General features: G+C 40.6%; 1 protein-coding gene across 1 annotated transcript in view; it reads left to right on the forward strand.

Annotated features, from left to right (window-relative positions):
• The window catches only part of DNAH14 (dynein axonemal heavy chain 14), a 204829-nt gene that overhangs the window by 130598 nt on the left and 57761 nt on the right, over positions 1-16470 (forward strand). Inside the window, 7 exon segments of the mRNA XM_067463629.1 lie at positions 601-768; positions 3754-3924; positions 6264-6431; positions 7015-7104; positions 9252-9449; positions 10301-10462; positions 15967-16155. Coding sequence (XP_067319730.1) covers positions 601-768; positions 3754-3924; positions 6264-6431; positions 7015-7104; positions 9252-9449; positions 10301-10462; positions 15967-16155 — 1146 coding nt within the window.

The following is a 16470-nucleotide window of genomic DNA, read 5'->3' on the forward strand; positions in this document are numbered from 1 at the left end:
GGTCCCATGATTTTGAGCAGCCACACCCTGCTCTGACTTCATTGCAATCTCTAGCAGTGGAGTGGGAAACTATCAGAAACCAGGGCTGAGAAAGCAGAGAGCAAGGATTAATCATTTACCTTGAGATCAGAAATACTGTAATTAGGAAACATGAAGAGCTAAGGCCAAGAACATTCCAGGTTGACATTAGGTTTCATTGTCAGTGTTGAGGCATGTAAAATTTGAGTTAAGGCATAAAACAGATAAGAGTACAATCTATAAGGCATAACTTACAGTGTCTAAGTTATGTGTATTAGAATATGGGTGCATGTGCATGTTTGTATTACTGGAAATAAAATGACGTATTAGTTCCAGGCAGAACTAGTCAAATATGAACAGAACAAGGAGAATGGCTGTGTTTCTCTATTGAGATATGATTTGGCCACTAAAAACCACCTAACAGGTGCACTATCTGATACAAAAAATTGTTGGGGTGATGTATATGTATTTGAAAGCACTAATTTCTAAACATCTAAAATGGATTAATTTACATTGGCTTACCTTCTGAAATTAAACATTTAATAGATTGTTTTTAATAATCATGTGTCTTGCTTCTTGTAGGTGCGTCTAGGAGCATACTTTTTCAACAAAAGATTCATGGTTGAAGTTCAGAAATGCAAGGACTACTTAACATGTTCCTCTATTGCTTTGTACTATAGAATGTTTAATAAAATGCGCCCAACTCCAGCTAAATGCCATTATACTTTTAACCTGAGAGATCTTTTCAAGGTGTGTTAAATTCACAAAATGTTTCAGCTTATTTATTTATTTACAGCATTTATATTCCTCCCTTCTCACCCTGAAGGAGACTCAAGGCAGATCACAGCTTATTATGATAGATCATAGGATCATAGAGTGGGAAGAGATCACAAGGGCCATCCAATCCAATTTCCTACAGTGCAGGAAAATGCAATCAAAACACTCCCAACAGATGGCCGATCAGCCTCTGATTAAAAAACTTCCAGAGAAACCACCACACTTGGAGGCAGCAGCATATTCCACTGCTTAACAGCTCTTTCTTATGCTTACATAGAATGTCTTTTTCTGCGATTTGAACTCATTGTTCCATTGCTTTTTATTGCTAACTGATAGGAATAAGATGGAAGCTCTACTCAATATCTATTTTGCTTTGTTTTCCTTCCAAACGAGGACATGCCTCAGAAGAGACCATGGCAAGGAATACATGTTGCAAATACAGATTGATAAGGATTTGGAATCACCTAATTAATCTAAATAAGTTCAAATTTGCAAGGTCAGACAAACTGTATTCCAGGGTATTAGAGAAACTTGCTGACATATTCACATAGCTCCTTGCCATTGTGTTTGATAAAGCCTGGAAATAGGTGAGATGCCAGAGTACTGAAGACTGTATCCAAACATTGCTCCTGTCTTTTTTTTTAAAAAGGGGGGGGGGGGACTCAGAATTATACAGGAGTCTGTCTAGAAGTATCTTGATGACAACGTAATGATTAGTAGAAGCCAGCAAGAGGTTGTTAAGAACAAATCCTGTCAAACGAACCTTATATCTTTTTCTCACTGAGTAGATATTTGGAATGGAAGGGGTATTATTTCTCTGAGTTTCAGAAAAGCCTTTCATAAGATCTCCCATGATATTTTGATTAGACAACAGGAAAGATTAAAACACCACCAGATGTACCAGAATTGATTGAAAAACAGTGACAAAGAGCTGTTATCAATGGTTGTGCTTCAAACTGAAAGGTGGTCCAAGTAGAGGTCCACAGCATTCTGTTTAGGGACTATTAATAATTTAGATCAGGGGTCCCCAAACTACGGCCCGCGGGCCACTTCCGGCCCACCAAGGGCATTTATCTGGCCCGCGAAGAAGCGCCCCCCCCCACACACAGTGCCCCTCTCTTGGCAGGCTCACGCTATCCGTCAGACCCGATGGGCAGCGTGAGCCAGCCAAGGGCAGCCGCTCTGTGTGGCCTACTCACGCGTAAAGCACCTCGCGAGGTGCTTTACGCGTGAGTAGGCCGCGTGGGGCTGCTCTTCCCTTGGCAGGCTCACGCTGCCCATCGGGCCTGATGGGCAGTGTGACCCAGCCAAGGGCAGCTGCTCCGTGTGGCCTACTCGCGCGTAAAGCACCTCGCGAGGTGCTTTATGCTCGAGTAGGTGGCGCGAGGCTGTTCCTCCCTTGGCAGGTTCATGCTGCCCATCGGGCCCGATGGGCAGCGTAAACCAGCCAAGGGAGGCTGCCCCGGCGCTCCATGCAGTCATGCCGGCCACATGACCTTGGAGGTGTCTACGGACAACGCTGGCTCTTCGACTTAGAAATGCAGATGAGCACCACACCCCAGAGTCAGACATGACTGGACTTCATGTCAGAGGAAAACCTTTAACTAGGAAAATTGTGGAACATCCAGGGTGGGAGAAAGAACTCTTGTCTGTTGGAGGTAGGTATGAATGTTTTAATTGGCCACCTGGATTACCATTTCATAGCCTGACAGTTTTTAGGGAGAATCCTTTGTTGAGAGGTGATTAGCTTGTCTGGAGTTCCCCTGTGTTTGAGTGTTGTTCTTTATTTACAGTTATAATTTTAGAGTTTTTTTAATACTGGTAGCCAGATTTTGTTCAGACTAGAAATAGGAAGATTTCCCATTCTCTGCTCCTGGAATTACTGCCTAAAGAGGGCTAGAAAGAACCCCCTCTAAGGGCCCTTCCACACAGCAAAATAAGATATGTGCAATGTGCATAGGAATATTTTATTGATTTTTTAAAAAAACTATAGTCCGGCCCTCCAACGGTCTGAGGGACAGTGAACTGGCCCCCGGTTTAAAAAGTTTGAGGACCCCTGATTTAGATAATGGGGTGGAGGGAATCCTTGTTAAATTTGTGGATGATAGAAATCTGGGAGGGGTAGCTAACCCATAGGAAAATAGGAACAGAATTCAAAAGGACCTTTTTGGCTACATTGAAACAACTGAACATGTGCTCCTCCCATGTGTATTCTATAGAGACATTAGAGCTAATTTCATCACTCCATGGCTTTTAAAACATCCAGGGCGCACTGAAAGATATTACACCTCCCTGTTGCTCTCGGACTCTTGCTCTGCGACAACCTACAGTGTTGCCAAGTTCTGTACAGCAGCAATTAACATTAGACGGCTGATGACCAACTCCACCGGGCAACTTCCTGCCGGGAATATAGTTAGAATGATTTATAATAACTGAAATGCTGTAAATGTTCCCTTCTCACCCCTTTTTAGAGCTTCCCATTTGTCTGATATTTGTTATTAGCCACCCCCTATTTTGGATTCATACATGCACTTTAAACTGTAAGTTTAGTCTGTTTTATTATTTTAATTTGTCTCTTTTATAACATGTTTTTAATCTGCTTTTATACATGACCTACTTGGGAACTGCGATTCCCTTCCTTGGGCACCAGTGCCCCATTCTATACTGCGCTGGTCAAAGACCGTAATAAATCATTGATTGATTGATTGCTTGAAAAGGACCTTGATAAACTTGAAAATTTGTCTGAAATTAACATGATGAAATTGTACAGAGGCAAATGCAGAGTTCTACATTTAAACCACAAAAATAAAATGTACGGGAATGTGATCGACTCAGCAGTACTATATGTGAAAAGAATCTAGAGATTTTTGTTGAACATGAGTCAGTAGAGTGCTGCCCATGTGTTAAGATGGCACTCTCTCAGTCCAAAGCATTAATTTTCCTTGTTATTTTTAACAGCTGCTTCAAGGATTGCTCCAAGCCCATCCGTCTGTGATTGTATCAAAAGAAACAACGGCATTGTTTTTTGTGCATGAATCAACCCGGGTTTTTCATGATCGTCTGATAGATTTTGCAGACAAAGAGATTTTTTACCAATTTCTTTCAAATGAGCTCAATAATTATTTTAAAGTAAGTCTGTTTAAATATCTGTGTGTGTGTGTGTGTGTGTGAGAGAGAGAGAGAGAATGAGAGAGTATTGCAGCCCAGCCACCTATGTGACACCTTTTCATCCAAAATGAAGAGCTCATTAGTACAAATATAGATCAGCCAACAGAAATCAATCAACTGATTTAAAGTTTATTAAAGAAAAGAGTGACTTTCCCTTGAAACTTCAAAGGTGCTCTCACACAGAACAACTCAAGTGGCTAACTTAAGAAACCAAACTCATTCCCATGGAGACACTATGTGTTCAACACTTGACATCCCAATGTTTATCTTTCAAACCTGAGAAAACCTTTGCTTGGCACTGTCTTTCCATAACTGGAGGCGCGGAGTTATAGGCAACAATCCAGCATGTTCCACCTCCCTCACCTTTGGCAGCATTAACTGGGAAACATTCACACTAAACACAGATCTATCCAGAGGAGAGCTACTTTCTTCCTGAGACACTACAGGAGTAGGGAACTCCAATTCAGGCACCAATTCAGGAACACAAGACCCCACCACCAAAAGGTCCCCCTCCTCAGACCAGGCCTCAACAAAGAGAGAGAGAGAGAGAGAGAGAGAGAGAGAGAGAGAGAGAGAGAGTGAGTGAGAGAGAGAATTTCTGTTTGCATATCTTAGGTATTTGTTATTAATTCCCTTTTGTTTTATAGTATGTTTTAACACCTATGGTAATACAGGTTGAGCATCCCTTATCCAGAATTCAGAAATATTCCAAAATCCAATAGCACCCATATAGGAGGATGAGATAGTGACAGCTTTGTGTCATACTGGTGCATAACTTCTAGACAGGATGACAGGCCTCTCTAAGAACAGAAAACATGGAAACAAAATGGTCAACAACTGGAAAAGGCCACAAACAAGGATGAATTTTATCACCCTGCCTATTTAATATATATGCAGAACATGTCATACAGAATGCTGAATTAAATTTGGAGGAAAGGAGCATGGAAATTGGAGAAAAACACATAAGCACATAAGCAGTTTAAGATATGCAGAGGACACCATGCCTTTGCAAAAAATGGCAAGAACTTGGAAAGTTAAGGAAGAAAGTTAAAATCAGAGTTACAATTAAATATAAAGAAAAAAAAGCAATAACCACAGAAAAATAACATTGAAGTGGATAGTGAGGGCATTGAAATAGTCAAAGACTGTCTGCTTCTTGACTCGAGATTATAGTCAAGCAATCTGCCATTTAATTCAAATATTTGGAATCCTACAAATAGGCCTATTCCCTACAGTAGCAACGAAAAAAATCTACAGATTCTTCTCAAGATATTCTTCAGCTGTAGCAGAAGCCCAAAAAATGCACTGGTACCACTGTGGTGACCAAGCTTACATTATACGTTTCCTCTGAAACAGTTAATACCTCCTAGTATGCAAGTTACCTAAATAAGATCACTATACCATCAAAAAGTTAATAATTTAATTTATACAATGGAACTATTGTCTGCTCACACAGGAACTGATCAGTCACTGATGAGTGACTGATGCCAGTCCTAGGATAGGTACTGCAGGGGTCAGAGGACAATCCTTTCTGTAGGATATTGACCAGTCCCAGCCTGCAGATTAACCAAGTAAGAGATCACTCTGCATCTCCACTCTCCCCTATAACCACATCTGGGTAGCCAGAGCAGAGTGTCCTGGGACCAGGGATTATGTAAGAAAGAGGTTGGAGATCTAGAAAGGTTACTCAGAGAAACATGAGTGAAAAATGCATGAGAAGGTGCTGAACTTTTTTGTTTTGTTTTGTTTTTGTCGTGTCAGGAGCAAGTCGCTTCTGGTGTGAGAGAATTGGCCGTCTGCAAGGACGTTGCCCAGGGGATGCCTGGATGATTTGATGTTTTTATCATCCTTGTGGGAGGCTTCTCTCATGTCCCCGCATGAAGAGCTGGAGCTGATAGAGGGAGCTCATCCGCCTCTACCCAGATTCGAATCTGCGACCTGTCGGTCTTCAGTCCTGCCGGCACAGGGGTTTAACCCACTGCGCCACCGGGGTCTCCTGGTGCTGAACGTGAAAACACCTGTACTGATTCCTGATTTGCTGTTTCCTGCTGTGATATTTTGATCATTCTATATTCAGTTATCTGTCCAGAAGGCAATATTTTAACATCCACTCTTTTCACGGTGCTGAACATGAAAAGAGTGGATGTTAAAATGTTGCCTTCTGGACAGATAACTGAATATAGAATGATCAACATATCACAGCGGTAAATAGCAAATCAGGAATCAGTATAGGTGTTGTAAAAATATTATGTGTGAAATTGCCCTCAATTACTATATAATTAATTAAGTTATATCTATAGATTTCATGGACAAAGGAAAAAATGATAGATGATTCACCTATTTTTGTGGATTTTCTGGATCCAAATACACCTGTGGAGAAGAGAATCTATAGAAATGTTACCAGCCAGAAGCGTCTTCTTTTGATATTAGAAGAATCCTACTTGAGAATGCAGTCTCAAAAGCCTGAGGTAACACACAAATTCTAAATTAGGCTTTAAGAAATTAAAAATTCCATATGTTCAGCTTAAACACATTAGTTCAAAGTGCCAGCACATGTAAATGTAGTAGGTTAATTAGACAAACAAGTTGAGATATGGCCTAGAAACTGAGAGAATTACAAATGCTAATATTTATTATTTAAAAAAAAATTAGATTGTTTTAGAATGCAATTCTCCTTTGTGCTGACACCCCAGCATGAAATGTTTATGCTGAATCTCTCTCCTCGTGTACTGCATAGAAGATGCTTCAACTGCCAAAGAGAATGATGTCTATATGAGAAAAGGGGCAGAGATGACACAGTATCCTACTGGAATATATCCCTTCTTTTACTCTGATTTTGATTTGAACTTTAAAAACAGACTCATACATCGAAATTTTGTTTGGGTTCAGAAAAATAAACTCTTTTTGGTTGATGGTCATTTAGCTCTCTTTCCTCCATTTGTTCCTCTATCATAAATGCCATGTTTAATTATTGATTAGTGATTAATGCAGGTATAAAATACCATCTAAAGTATACTAACCTATTTGAATGTGTTCTCCTTAATTCCTTAGAGTACTGCCATTGTATTTTTCAAAGAAGCTGTACAACATATAACAAGAGCAGCAAGAATGTTTCGGCAAGAAGGTGGTCACATGACAATTGTAAGAAAATATACATTTTTACTTAACGTTTTACTAAGGATCCTAATAATGATTATATATACAGGCAATCCCCAAGTTAAAAACAAGAGAGGTTCTGAAGGTTTGTTCTTAAGTTGAATTTGTATGTAAGTTGAAACAGATACATGTTTTAGTGTATCTGCTTTGGATAGCATAGGGAAAGCTTAAATCCATGTGCTATTTATTTGCTATCTGTGCCCCTGTTCAGAAGATTTCACCTCACTTTATGTCCCTATGATAATTGGATTTTGGAAAATTGGGTTTGTTATGGAATCAAGGATTGGTGATCAAGCTTCAGTCGAGATGCCTTTCCCCCATTATAACTCTTCCAGAAGTAAATTTCCCTTCCTAGGGTTAGATTTCTCTCACTTCTTATTGTCTCACTCCCATTTGTAGTTATGAGTTGTTTATAAGTCAGATGTTTGTACCTTGAGGACTGCCTGTATTCAAAGTTTATATGACTTGATACAAGGTTTTCATTTGAATTCTATTTCTATCTTTTTGGTTTGAAACACAAATTATTTAACAATATGATAGAAATGTGTTGAAATTTGGATTGCTTGGCAACTCATTGTGTCACTGTAATACCTTAGTCAAATATAGGAGCAAATTCCTTTTAACCTAATGTGAATAATTTCTGCATAAATGTGCATAGGGATGCTCAACATGATAGAACACAGTAGTTGCTTTTCTTCACTATATTTTAGCTATTCATATATAGATCAGATTCTTACAAATTGCCAATATAAAGCACAAAGCTAAATATTTATTCAGGCAACATGACTGAATGACTGCCAGAACAACTGCAAGAATTTAAATGCAACTTCCAGCGCATTTAATGGAATCAGCCCATTACTATCCACTTTGATTTTTGGTTTCAAGAAACCCCCTAAGGGTAAGGAATTCACCTGGCTTCTCATAAATTAGCCAATGTGAAGTACCAATGCCTCTGCAGATTCCTTAGCAAGGCAGTTGACTGGGGAAAGTTGTGAATCTGTGGAAGTCTCCTGTGGGGTTATAGCCTTCCTGGAAGAAACAGGGAGAAGAAGAAGTGAGCATACACACAACCAAAAGCAGCTGTTTTCAGGTAAAAATTGCCAATTGACTGACCAATTCACACAACTTCCCCTCAAGATCCCCTGGGAACTAAAGGTTGTTTAAATTAACAGAGAAGAAGAAGGAAAGGCAGAAAAACAGAGAAGAAACAATGAACTCCAAATTATTGGCAGTACCTGAGTAGAATGATTCAATAAGTCAAGGACTGTTATCCTACACTTCATGAAAAAAAACACCCAACAGATAGACAAAAGAGAGTTGAAATTAATGACTAAAAGTAAGAAAAAGTAAGAAAGGAAAGATTAAACTTACAAAGTAGATTGATTGAACTGTTAATAACAGAAAATAACAGAGAAGGGTGGAGGGAGAGATTCCTTGCAGGAGAATTAGACAAAACAAATATCGGAATACATGGAAGCGTAAACCTGGGTTCCAGGCTCAGCAATGAGTCCCGGAACACACCCAGGCTGTGAACCTGCGAATTCAGGGGGAGTGTGACCCCATCCAACACAGGCTGTAACCCTATGCCCTGTTTGGCCTTGCGACTGACCAGGAGTACCTCTGTCTTGTCTGGATTCAGTTTCAATTTATTAGCCCTCATCCAGACCATCACAGCAGCCAAGAACTGGTTCTGAACCTGAACAGTCTCCTTAGTAGCAGGTGGGAAGGAGTGACAGAGTAGGACAACATCTGCGTACAGATGACACCATACCCCGAAACTCCAGATGATTTCCCCCAGCAGCTTCATGTAGATGTTAAACAACATGGGAGACAATATAGAGCCCTGAGGAACCCCACAAGGCAATGGTTGTGGGGATGAACAGGTGTCTTGCAGTAACACCTTCTGAGATCGGCCCTCTAGGAAGGACCAGAGCCACTGCAGAACAGTACCTCCAAGACCCATTCCCATGAGGCGTCCCAGAAGGATACCGTGGTCGAAGATATCGAAGGCTGCTGAGAGGTCCAGCAGAATTAACAGGGACAGGTTTTTCAAGTCCTATAATTTATATTTATTTCATTTGTTATACTCTACTGTAATTTTGGTCTCAATAATGATCCATGTATTTCTGCAGATTGGTCTGGACGGAAATGGGAAAGTAACCTGTGCATCCTTAGCCTGTTGCTTAGCTAACTGCATCCTCTACAGGTTATCTATTACATGCAATTACAGCTTTGTAAATTTTAGAGAAGACCTCAAGACAGTTTATAAACAAGCAGGTTTGGAAGGCAAGAGGGTAGTTTTTCTCATCACAGATTCTGAAATAATTCAGGCAAGTCTTTCCACTGTGGAAAACTGTTATATATATCATATTAATTAAGCATTAGTTGTGATTTTCATCCATGTACCTAATCCATATAGTTTTTAGATAGCCTTGGCATGAGTGAATGTTTACATGACTTTAACAGCAGTTCTGTCAAAACTCTTACAAACTAGTGTAACCGAGAACATAAATGCTAAATTGTGAGGAATTAATACAATAACTTGTTATCAAGATCTCAAGCTTCCTCTTGGTATATCAAGGAATTGTAAGCAGTGTGGCAATTCCAGTCATTGGGCTACAGGGAAAACATATTATTTCCGACCACATTAACTCACAATACCTTGTTGTAGCATGCAAAAATGTATCCCAGTTGTTGATACCTATGGATCCAACTAAAGGTTGAAAGTATGTGGGAATAGCTATGTCACTCAGCTCTAATGATATAATAGTCATCCTTATGCAGATGTATATTACATTAGCACATTTCATTTCATACACCATTCACAATCACAATGGAAACCTTCTGAATGAATAAGGACAGAATATAATGTCCATAGCACCAAAATATTGTCATTAAAATCTGGTAAAATTGATTTCTCTGCAAAAAAAAAAGTACTTCCCTGAGGAAATCAGTACTTTCTCATTAATAATAAAATAAAATAATTAAAATGATATTATGTTCACTCAAATCACATAGGTTTTGAAAAATGCTGTCACTGAAATACAACCAAAAGTGAATTGAAATAAAGCCCATGGGTTTTAGTAGATATAGCCATGATTAATTTTGTGTCAGAGTGATCTAAGTTTTTTGAAAATTAAACAGCCATGAGAACATTATTAATTAATATATTTTTTCATAGGAGGCATTTTTGGAAGATCTGAGTTGTATTTTGAAGTCAGGACAGGTGCCTGACTTATTTGAAAAGGATGAGTTGGATAACATCATTACACCACTTACATCTTCTGCTGAAAAGAGTAAACACTCCAACAAAATGGAAGATGTATATTCATTCTTCTTACAGGTAGAATGTCTCTTGTGTGTTTTTCTGTTTTCTTTAATATCAGTCTTCATGGCTGAATTCTCCAGCAAAGGATCACCGCCTTGTCGGGGCGCTGGAGCTTGAGCACCTCAATGATGTCATGAGCGAAACCGTGAAGGGACACCCAAGACGGGACGGTTGTGGCAGAGAGGTCAGACCAAGCGTGATCCCTGGGGAAGGCAATGGCAAACCACTCCAGTATCCTTGCCAAGAAAACTAAATGGATCAGTACAACCAGAGATATGTCGGTATGCCATTGGAAGATGGGACTCCCAGGTCGGAAGATGGCCAAAATGCTACTGGGGAGGAGCAGAGGATAAGTTCAACTAGCCCCAGATGTGATGACGCAGCTAGCTCAAAGCCGAAAGGAAGGCTAGCGGCCGACGGTACTGGAGGTGAACGACGAATCCGATGCTCTAAAGATCAACACACCATAGGAACCTGGAATGTAAGATCTATGAGCCAGGGCAAATTGGATGTTGTTATTGGTGAGATGTCAAGACTAAAGATAGACATTCTGGGGGTCAGCGAACTGAAATGGACTGGAATGGGCCACTTCACATCAGATGACCACCAGATCTACTACTGCGGACAAGAGGAACATCGAAGAAATGGAGTAGCCTTCATAATTAATAAGAAATTCGCTAAAGCGGTGCTTGGATACAACCCAAAAAATGACAGAATGATCTCAATTCGAGTGCAAGGAAAGCCTTTCAACATCACAGTGATCCAAATATATGCCCCAACCACAGCTGCTGAAGAAGCAGAAGTAGATCAGTTCTATGAGGATCTGCAGGAACTACTGGATAATACACCAAAAAGAGACATTATTTTCATTACAGGAGACTGGAATGCCAAGGTGGGAAGTCAAATGACAACTGGGATCACAGGCAAGCATGGTCTGGGAGAACAAAATGAAGCGGGACGCAGGCTGATAGAATTTTGCCAGGAAAACTCGCTGTGTATAACGAATACTCTCTTCCAACAACCTAAAAGACGGCTTTACACATGGACCTCTCCAGACGGTCAACACCGAAATCAGATTGACTACATCCTTTGCAGCCAAAGGTGGCGGACATCCATCCAGTCGGTGAAAACAAGACCTGGGGCTGACTGTAGCTCAGATCACGAACTTCTTATTGCCCAATTTAGAATAAAACTAAAGAGATCAGGGAAAATACACAGACCAGTTAGATATGATCTCACTAACATTCCTAGCGAATATACAGTGGAAGTGAAGAACAGATTTGAAGGACTAGATTTAGTAAACAGAGCCCCAGAAGAACTATGGACAGAAGTCCGAGACATTGTTCAGGAGGCAGCAACAAAGTACGTCCCAAAGAAAAAGAAAACCAAGAAGGCAAAATGGTTGTCTGCTGAGACACTGGAAGTAGCCCAAGAAAGGAGGAAAGCAAAAGGAAACAGGGATAAGGGGAGATATGCCCAGTTAAATGCGCAATTCCAGAGGTTAGCCAGAAGAGATAAGGAACTATTTTTAAATAAGCAATGCATGGAAGTGGAAGAAGACAACAGAATAGGAAGGACAAGAGACCTCTTCCAGAAAATTAGAAACATTGGAGGTAAATTTCAGGCAAAAATTGGCATGATAAGAAACAAAGATGACAGGGACCTAACAGAAGCTGAAGAGATCAAGAGAAGGTGGCGAGACTATACAGAAGATCTGTATAGGAAGGATAATAATATTGAGGATAGTTTTGACGGTGTGGTGAATGAATTAGAACCAGACATCCTGAGGAGTGAGGTTGAATGGGCCTTAAGAAGCATTGCTAACAACAAGGCAGCAGGAGACGACGGGATCCCAGCTGAACTGTTTAAAATCTTAAAAGATGATGCTGTCAAGGTGATGCATTCCATTTGCCAGCAAATATGGAAAACACAAGAATGGCCATCAGACTGGAAAAAATCAACTTATATCCCCATACCAAAAAAGGGAAATGCGAAAGACTGCTCAAACTTCCGTACAGTGGCCCTTATTTCTCATGCCAGTAAGGTAATGCTCAAGATCCTGCAAGGAAGACTCCAGCAATACATGGAGCGAGAGTTGCCAGATGTTCAAGCTGGGTTTAGAAAAGGTAGAGGAACGAGAGACCAAATTGCCAATATCCGCTGGATAATGGAGAAAAGCAGGGAGTTTCAGAAAAACATCTACTTCTGCTTCATTGACTATTCTAAAGCCTTTGACTGTGTGGATCATAATAAATTGTGGCAAGTCCTTAGTGGGATGGGCATACCAAGCCACCTTGTCTCTCTCCTGAGGAATCTGTACAAGGACCAAGAAGCAACAGTAAGAACTGACCAAGGAACAACAGACTGGTTCAAGATTGGGAAAGGCGTACGGCAAGGCTGAATCCTCTCACCCAACCTTTTTAACTTGTATGCAGAACACATCATGCGATGTGCGGGGCTTGATGAATGCAAAGCTGGGGTGAAAATTGCTGGAAGAAACATTAACAACCTCAGATATGCAGATGACACCACTCTGATGGCCGAAAGCGAGGAGGAGCTGAGGAGCCTTCTAATCAAGGTGAAAGAAGAAAGCGCAAAAGCTGGGTTGCAGCTAAACGTCAAAAAAACCAAGATTATGGCAACAAGAATGATTGACAACTGGAAAATAGAGGGAGAAACCGTGGAGGCCGTGACAGACTTTGTATTTCTAGGTGCAAAGATTACTGCAGATGCAGACTGTGGCCAGGAAATCAGAAGACGCTTACTTCTTGGGAGGAGAGCAATGTCCAGTCTCGATAAAATAGTAAAGAGTAGAGACATCAGACTGGCAACAAAGATCCGCCTAGTCAAAGCCATGGTATTCCCTGTAGTCACCTACGGATGTGAGAGCTGGACCTTAGGGAAGGCTGAGCGAAGGAAGATCGATGCTTTTGAGCTGTGGTGCTGGAGGAAAGTGCTGAGAGTGCCTTGGACTGCGAGAAGATCCAACCAGTCCATCCTCCAGGAAATAAAGCCCGACTGCTCACTGGAGGGAAAGATACTAGAGACAAAGTTGAAGTACTTTGGCCACATCATGAGGAGACAGGAAAGCCTAGAGAAGACAATTATGCTGGGGAAAGTGGAAGGCAAAAGGAAGAGGGGCCGACCAAGGGCAAGATGGATGGATGGCATCCTTGAAGTGACTGGACTGACCTTGAAGGAGCTGGGGGTGGTGACGGCCGACAGGGAGCTCTGGCGTGGGCTGGTCCATGAGGTCACGAAGAGTCGGAGACGACTGAACGAATGAACAACAACAACATGGCTGAATTATATGTACTAGGGCAATTGCTGAAAACCAGGATTTTAATTCCCATTTAGTCATGGACACTGACTGACCTTCGGTAAGTCACATTCTTACAACTGCAACCCCCCTTTGAACAAATCTGTTCAGGTTTTTCTTAGGGTCACCGTAAGTCAGGAAGGCATGCAAGACCTCTTCCTAGTAGTAGTTATGGACATACACATACTTTGGGGGGGGGGGGGTAATAATGTATGAGATATGTATGAGGGTTCAGAATATTGGGTAGTTAACTTTTGATGTTTTTACGAGTAAGTGTATTGGCTTTCATCCACTTCAAGCTGTGCTATAGGTTTAGAATTGGGTTCCAGGCTATACCTATGGCATTTACTACTCCTGTTTTGTGAGTGGCTTCTATCTTACGCTGTCATGAGTTTTTGAATAGGTTACTTGGAGGTTTGAGCCCATCCATATCTCAATTGACCCTGTCTTTTAAAGCCAAATGAGTCTTGGCTAGATGAGTGGTGGCAATTGGTTCTTGGGTGTATTCTGATTGCTTGGATTCTTCTCTAACTTTTACAAACGGTTTTAGTGAAAGATGTTCATTAAGAATTGGGCAGAAAAAAGGGCATCCCTGTTAGTTTTGATAGATTTTTCAACAGTCTTGGACACTATCAACCTTCTTAGGCATCTTTATACTAGCTTTGAACTTTACTGATGAGGGAGCACTGCTTATATTTTGGCCTTGCTTCTCATCATTTTATGCTATTTCTTATAGTGTTTCATGTATACATCATCCTTAGTCAACTTAACCAGTGATGAGAGTGTATGGTAGTTGCAGTCCAACAATATCTGCAAGGGACACACATTCCTTATCCCCAATTTGCATGCAACTGCTGCAGTTTAAATTTGAAAATGTGGGACAGGCTTGTTGTATATACAGAATAAATTGGAGGCAAGAGCACTATTGATGCAAATTTAGAGAAATTACATGTGCATTTTAAGTATGTCTAAAGGATTTCAGATACAAATATTTGTAATATTACTGTGAAAATAAAAGCGTCTATCTCAGAATTGAAACCGTGTGCTAGAAGAACTGTTTTCCACTGTTAAATTAGCAGTTTTTAATGCAAATAGATCTCATCAGAGCTCATTTTCAGCACTTGCTGCCATCAATTGTGCTCTTAGCAGCCTTGTATATGGGCATATGATTGCAAAGAAAATTAGAAAATGGGCAGGGGCAAGTTATAGTTTCAGGTCCAAATGACATAGCTTTATTGGTCAGAGCACAGATAGAACATGACACCGAGCTAGCTAACTCACCTGCTAGTGATATTCCACCCATTTTGCCTGCTGGTAAAAAAACTACCAGGGACAATGAATTGTTAGTACAATGTAGTGTGAATCTAAAAGGGGACATTGTCAGGTTAATTTATGGGATAGACCATTTCTCCGTGGTTCAATGCTTTGAGTCTTCATAGGAGATGCAAAGTGGCTTACCATAAAAGCATCTGCATAACAATTTAAAATATACAAATATGCAGACATTAAAACAGGATTAAGTATAAACAGTATTTAAAAATTCCCAGTTAAAAACCATTAAAACATATTCAAAGTTAAAAACCCCAGAACCCCCTGACTTGATCTTTAAAAAGCTTCTACTTTAAAAGCCTGTCTGAATAAGAAGGTTTTAGCATGCTTCTGGAAGGAAAGCAGGGAGGGGGCCATTCTGGCTTCCCTGGACAGGGAGTTCCAGAGTCGAGGGACAGCCACTAAGAAGGCCCACTCTCTTTTTCCCACCAACTGAGCTTGAGATGGAGGTGGAACCAAGAGAAGGGCCTCTCCTGTATATCTCAGGGCCCGGGCAGATTTGTACAAGGGGGTAGGGTCAGCCAAATAGCCTGGACCTAAACCATCTAGGGCTTTAAAGGTATAACCAGCACTTTGAATTGTGCCTAGGAACAGACTGGCAGCCAGTGGAGCTGCTGTAACGGGGGTTGTCCACTCCCTGTAGCCAGCCCCAGTTAGCAACTGGGTGTAGCTCTTTGGACAAGTTGAAGTTTCCAAGCACTCTTCAGAAGCAGCCCCTGTACATTAAACATGTAATCATGTTTAATCAGAAGAAAGTCCTGTTGATTTTGATGGAGTTCACTTCCAATTAGGAACAAGTCCAAGACACAACACTATAAATATAAACACATAACATTTTCTGTTTTAATTCAGGATTGTGTCTTTATTTCAGAGGGTACGTAGCAATCTTCATGTGGTTTTGACAATAAGTCCTGCAGGAATGGTTTTTCGTCAACGTTGCCGGACATATCCTGCTATTATTAATTGCTGTACAATTGACTGGTATAAAGACTGGCCTGAAGAAGCCCTTTGCCATGTTGCAAAAAGTTATTTTCGTTATAATGATGTATTCGGGAATGAGGTATGGTATTTGGTACATTATTTACATTTTTGATGTGAAACTACAACATTTTATTGTTTTTCACAAAGAGATTTTGTGGATAAATTCAAATTTTGCATGCATGGTTATAATTTATTTTATACATTCAAAATATCTAATTTTTAACAAGATTATGCAGTTCACAGTGGCTTACAAGCTCCAGGGATTCCTGCATGAAATAGATAATCTACAATTCAGTCTGGCTCCAGGCTTGATTATGTGACAGAAATAGTTCCTTTGTGGATTGCTTACACTGGGAACTGCAGAAGAAGAGTGACCAACCACAACATCCTTCTG

Source organism: Anolis sagrei, chromosome 1 (assembly GCF_037176765.1).
Source record: "Anolis sagrei isolate rAnoSag1 chromosome 1, rAnoSag1.mat, whole genome shotgun sequence".
NCBI classification, from domain to species: Eukaryota; Metazoa; Chordata; class Lepidosauria; order Squamata; family Dactyloidae; genus Anolis; species Anolis sagrei.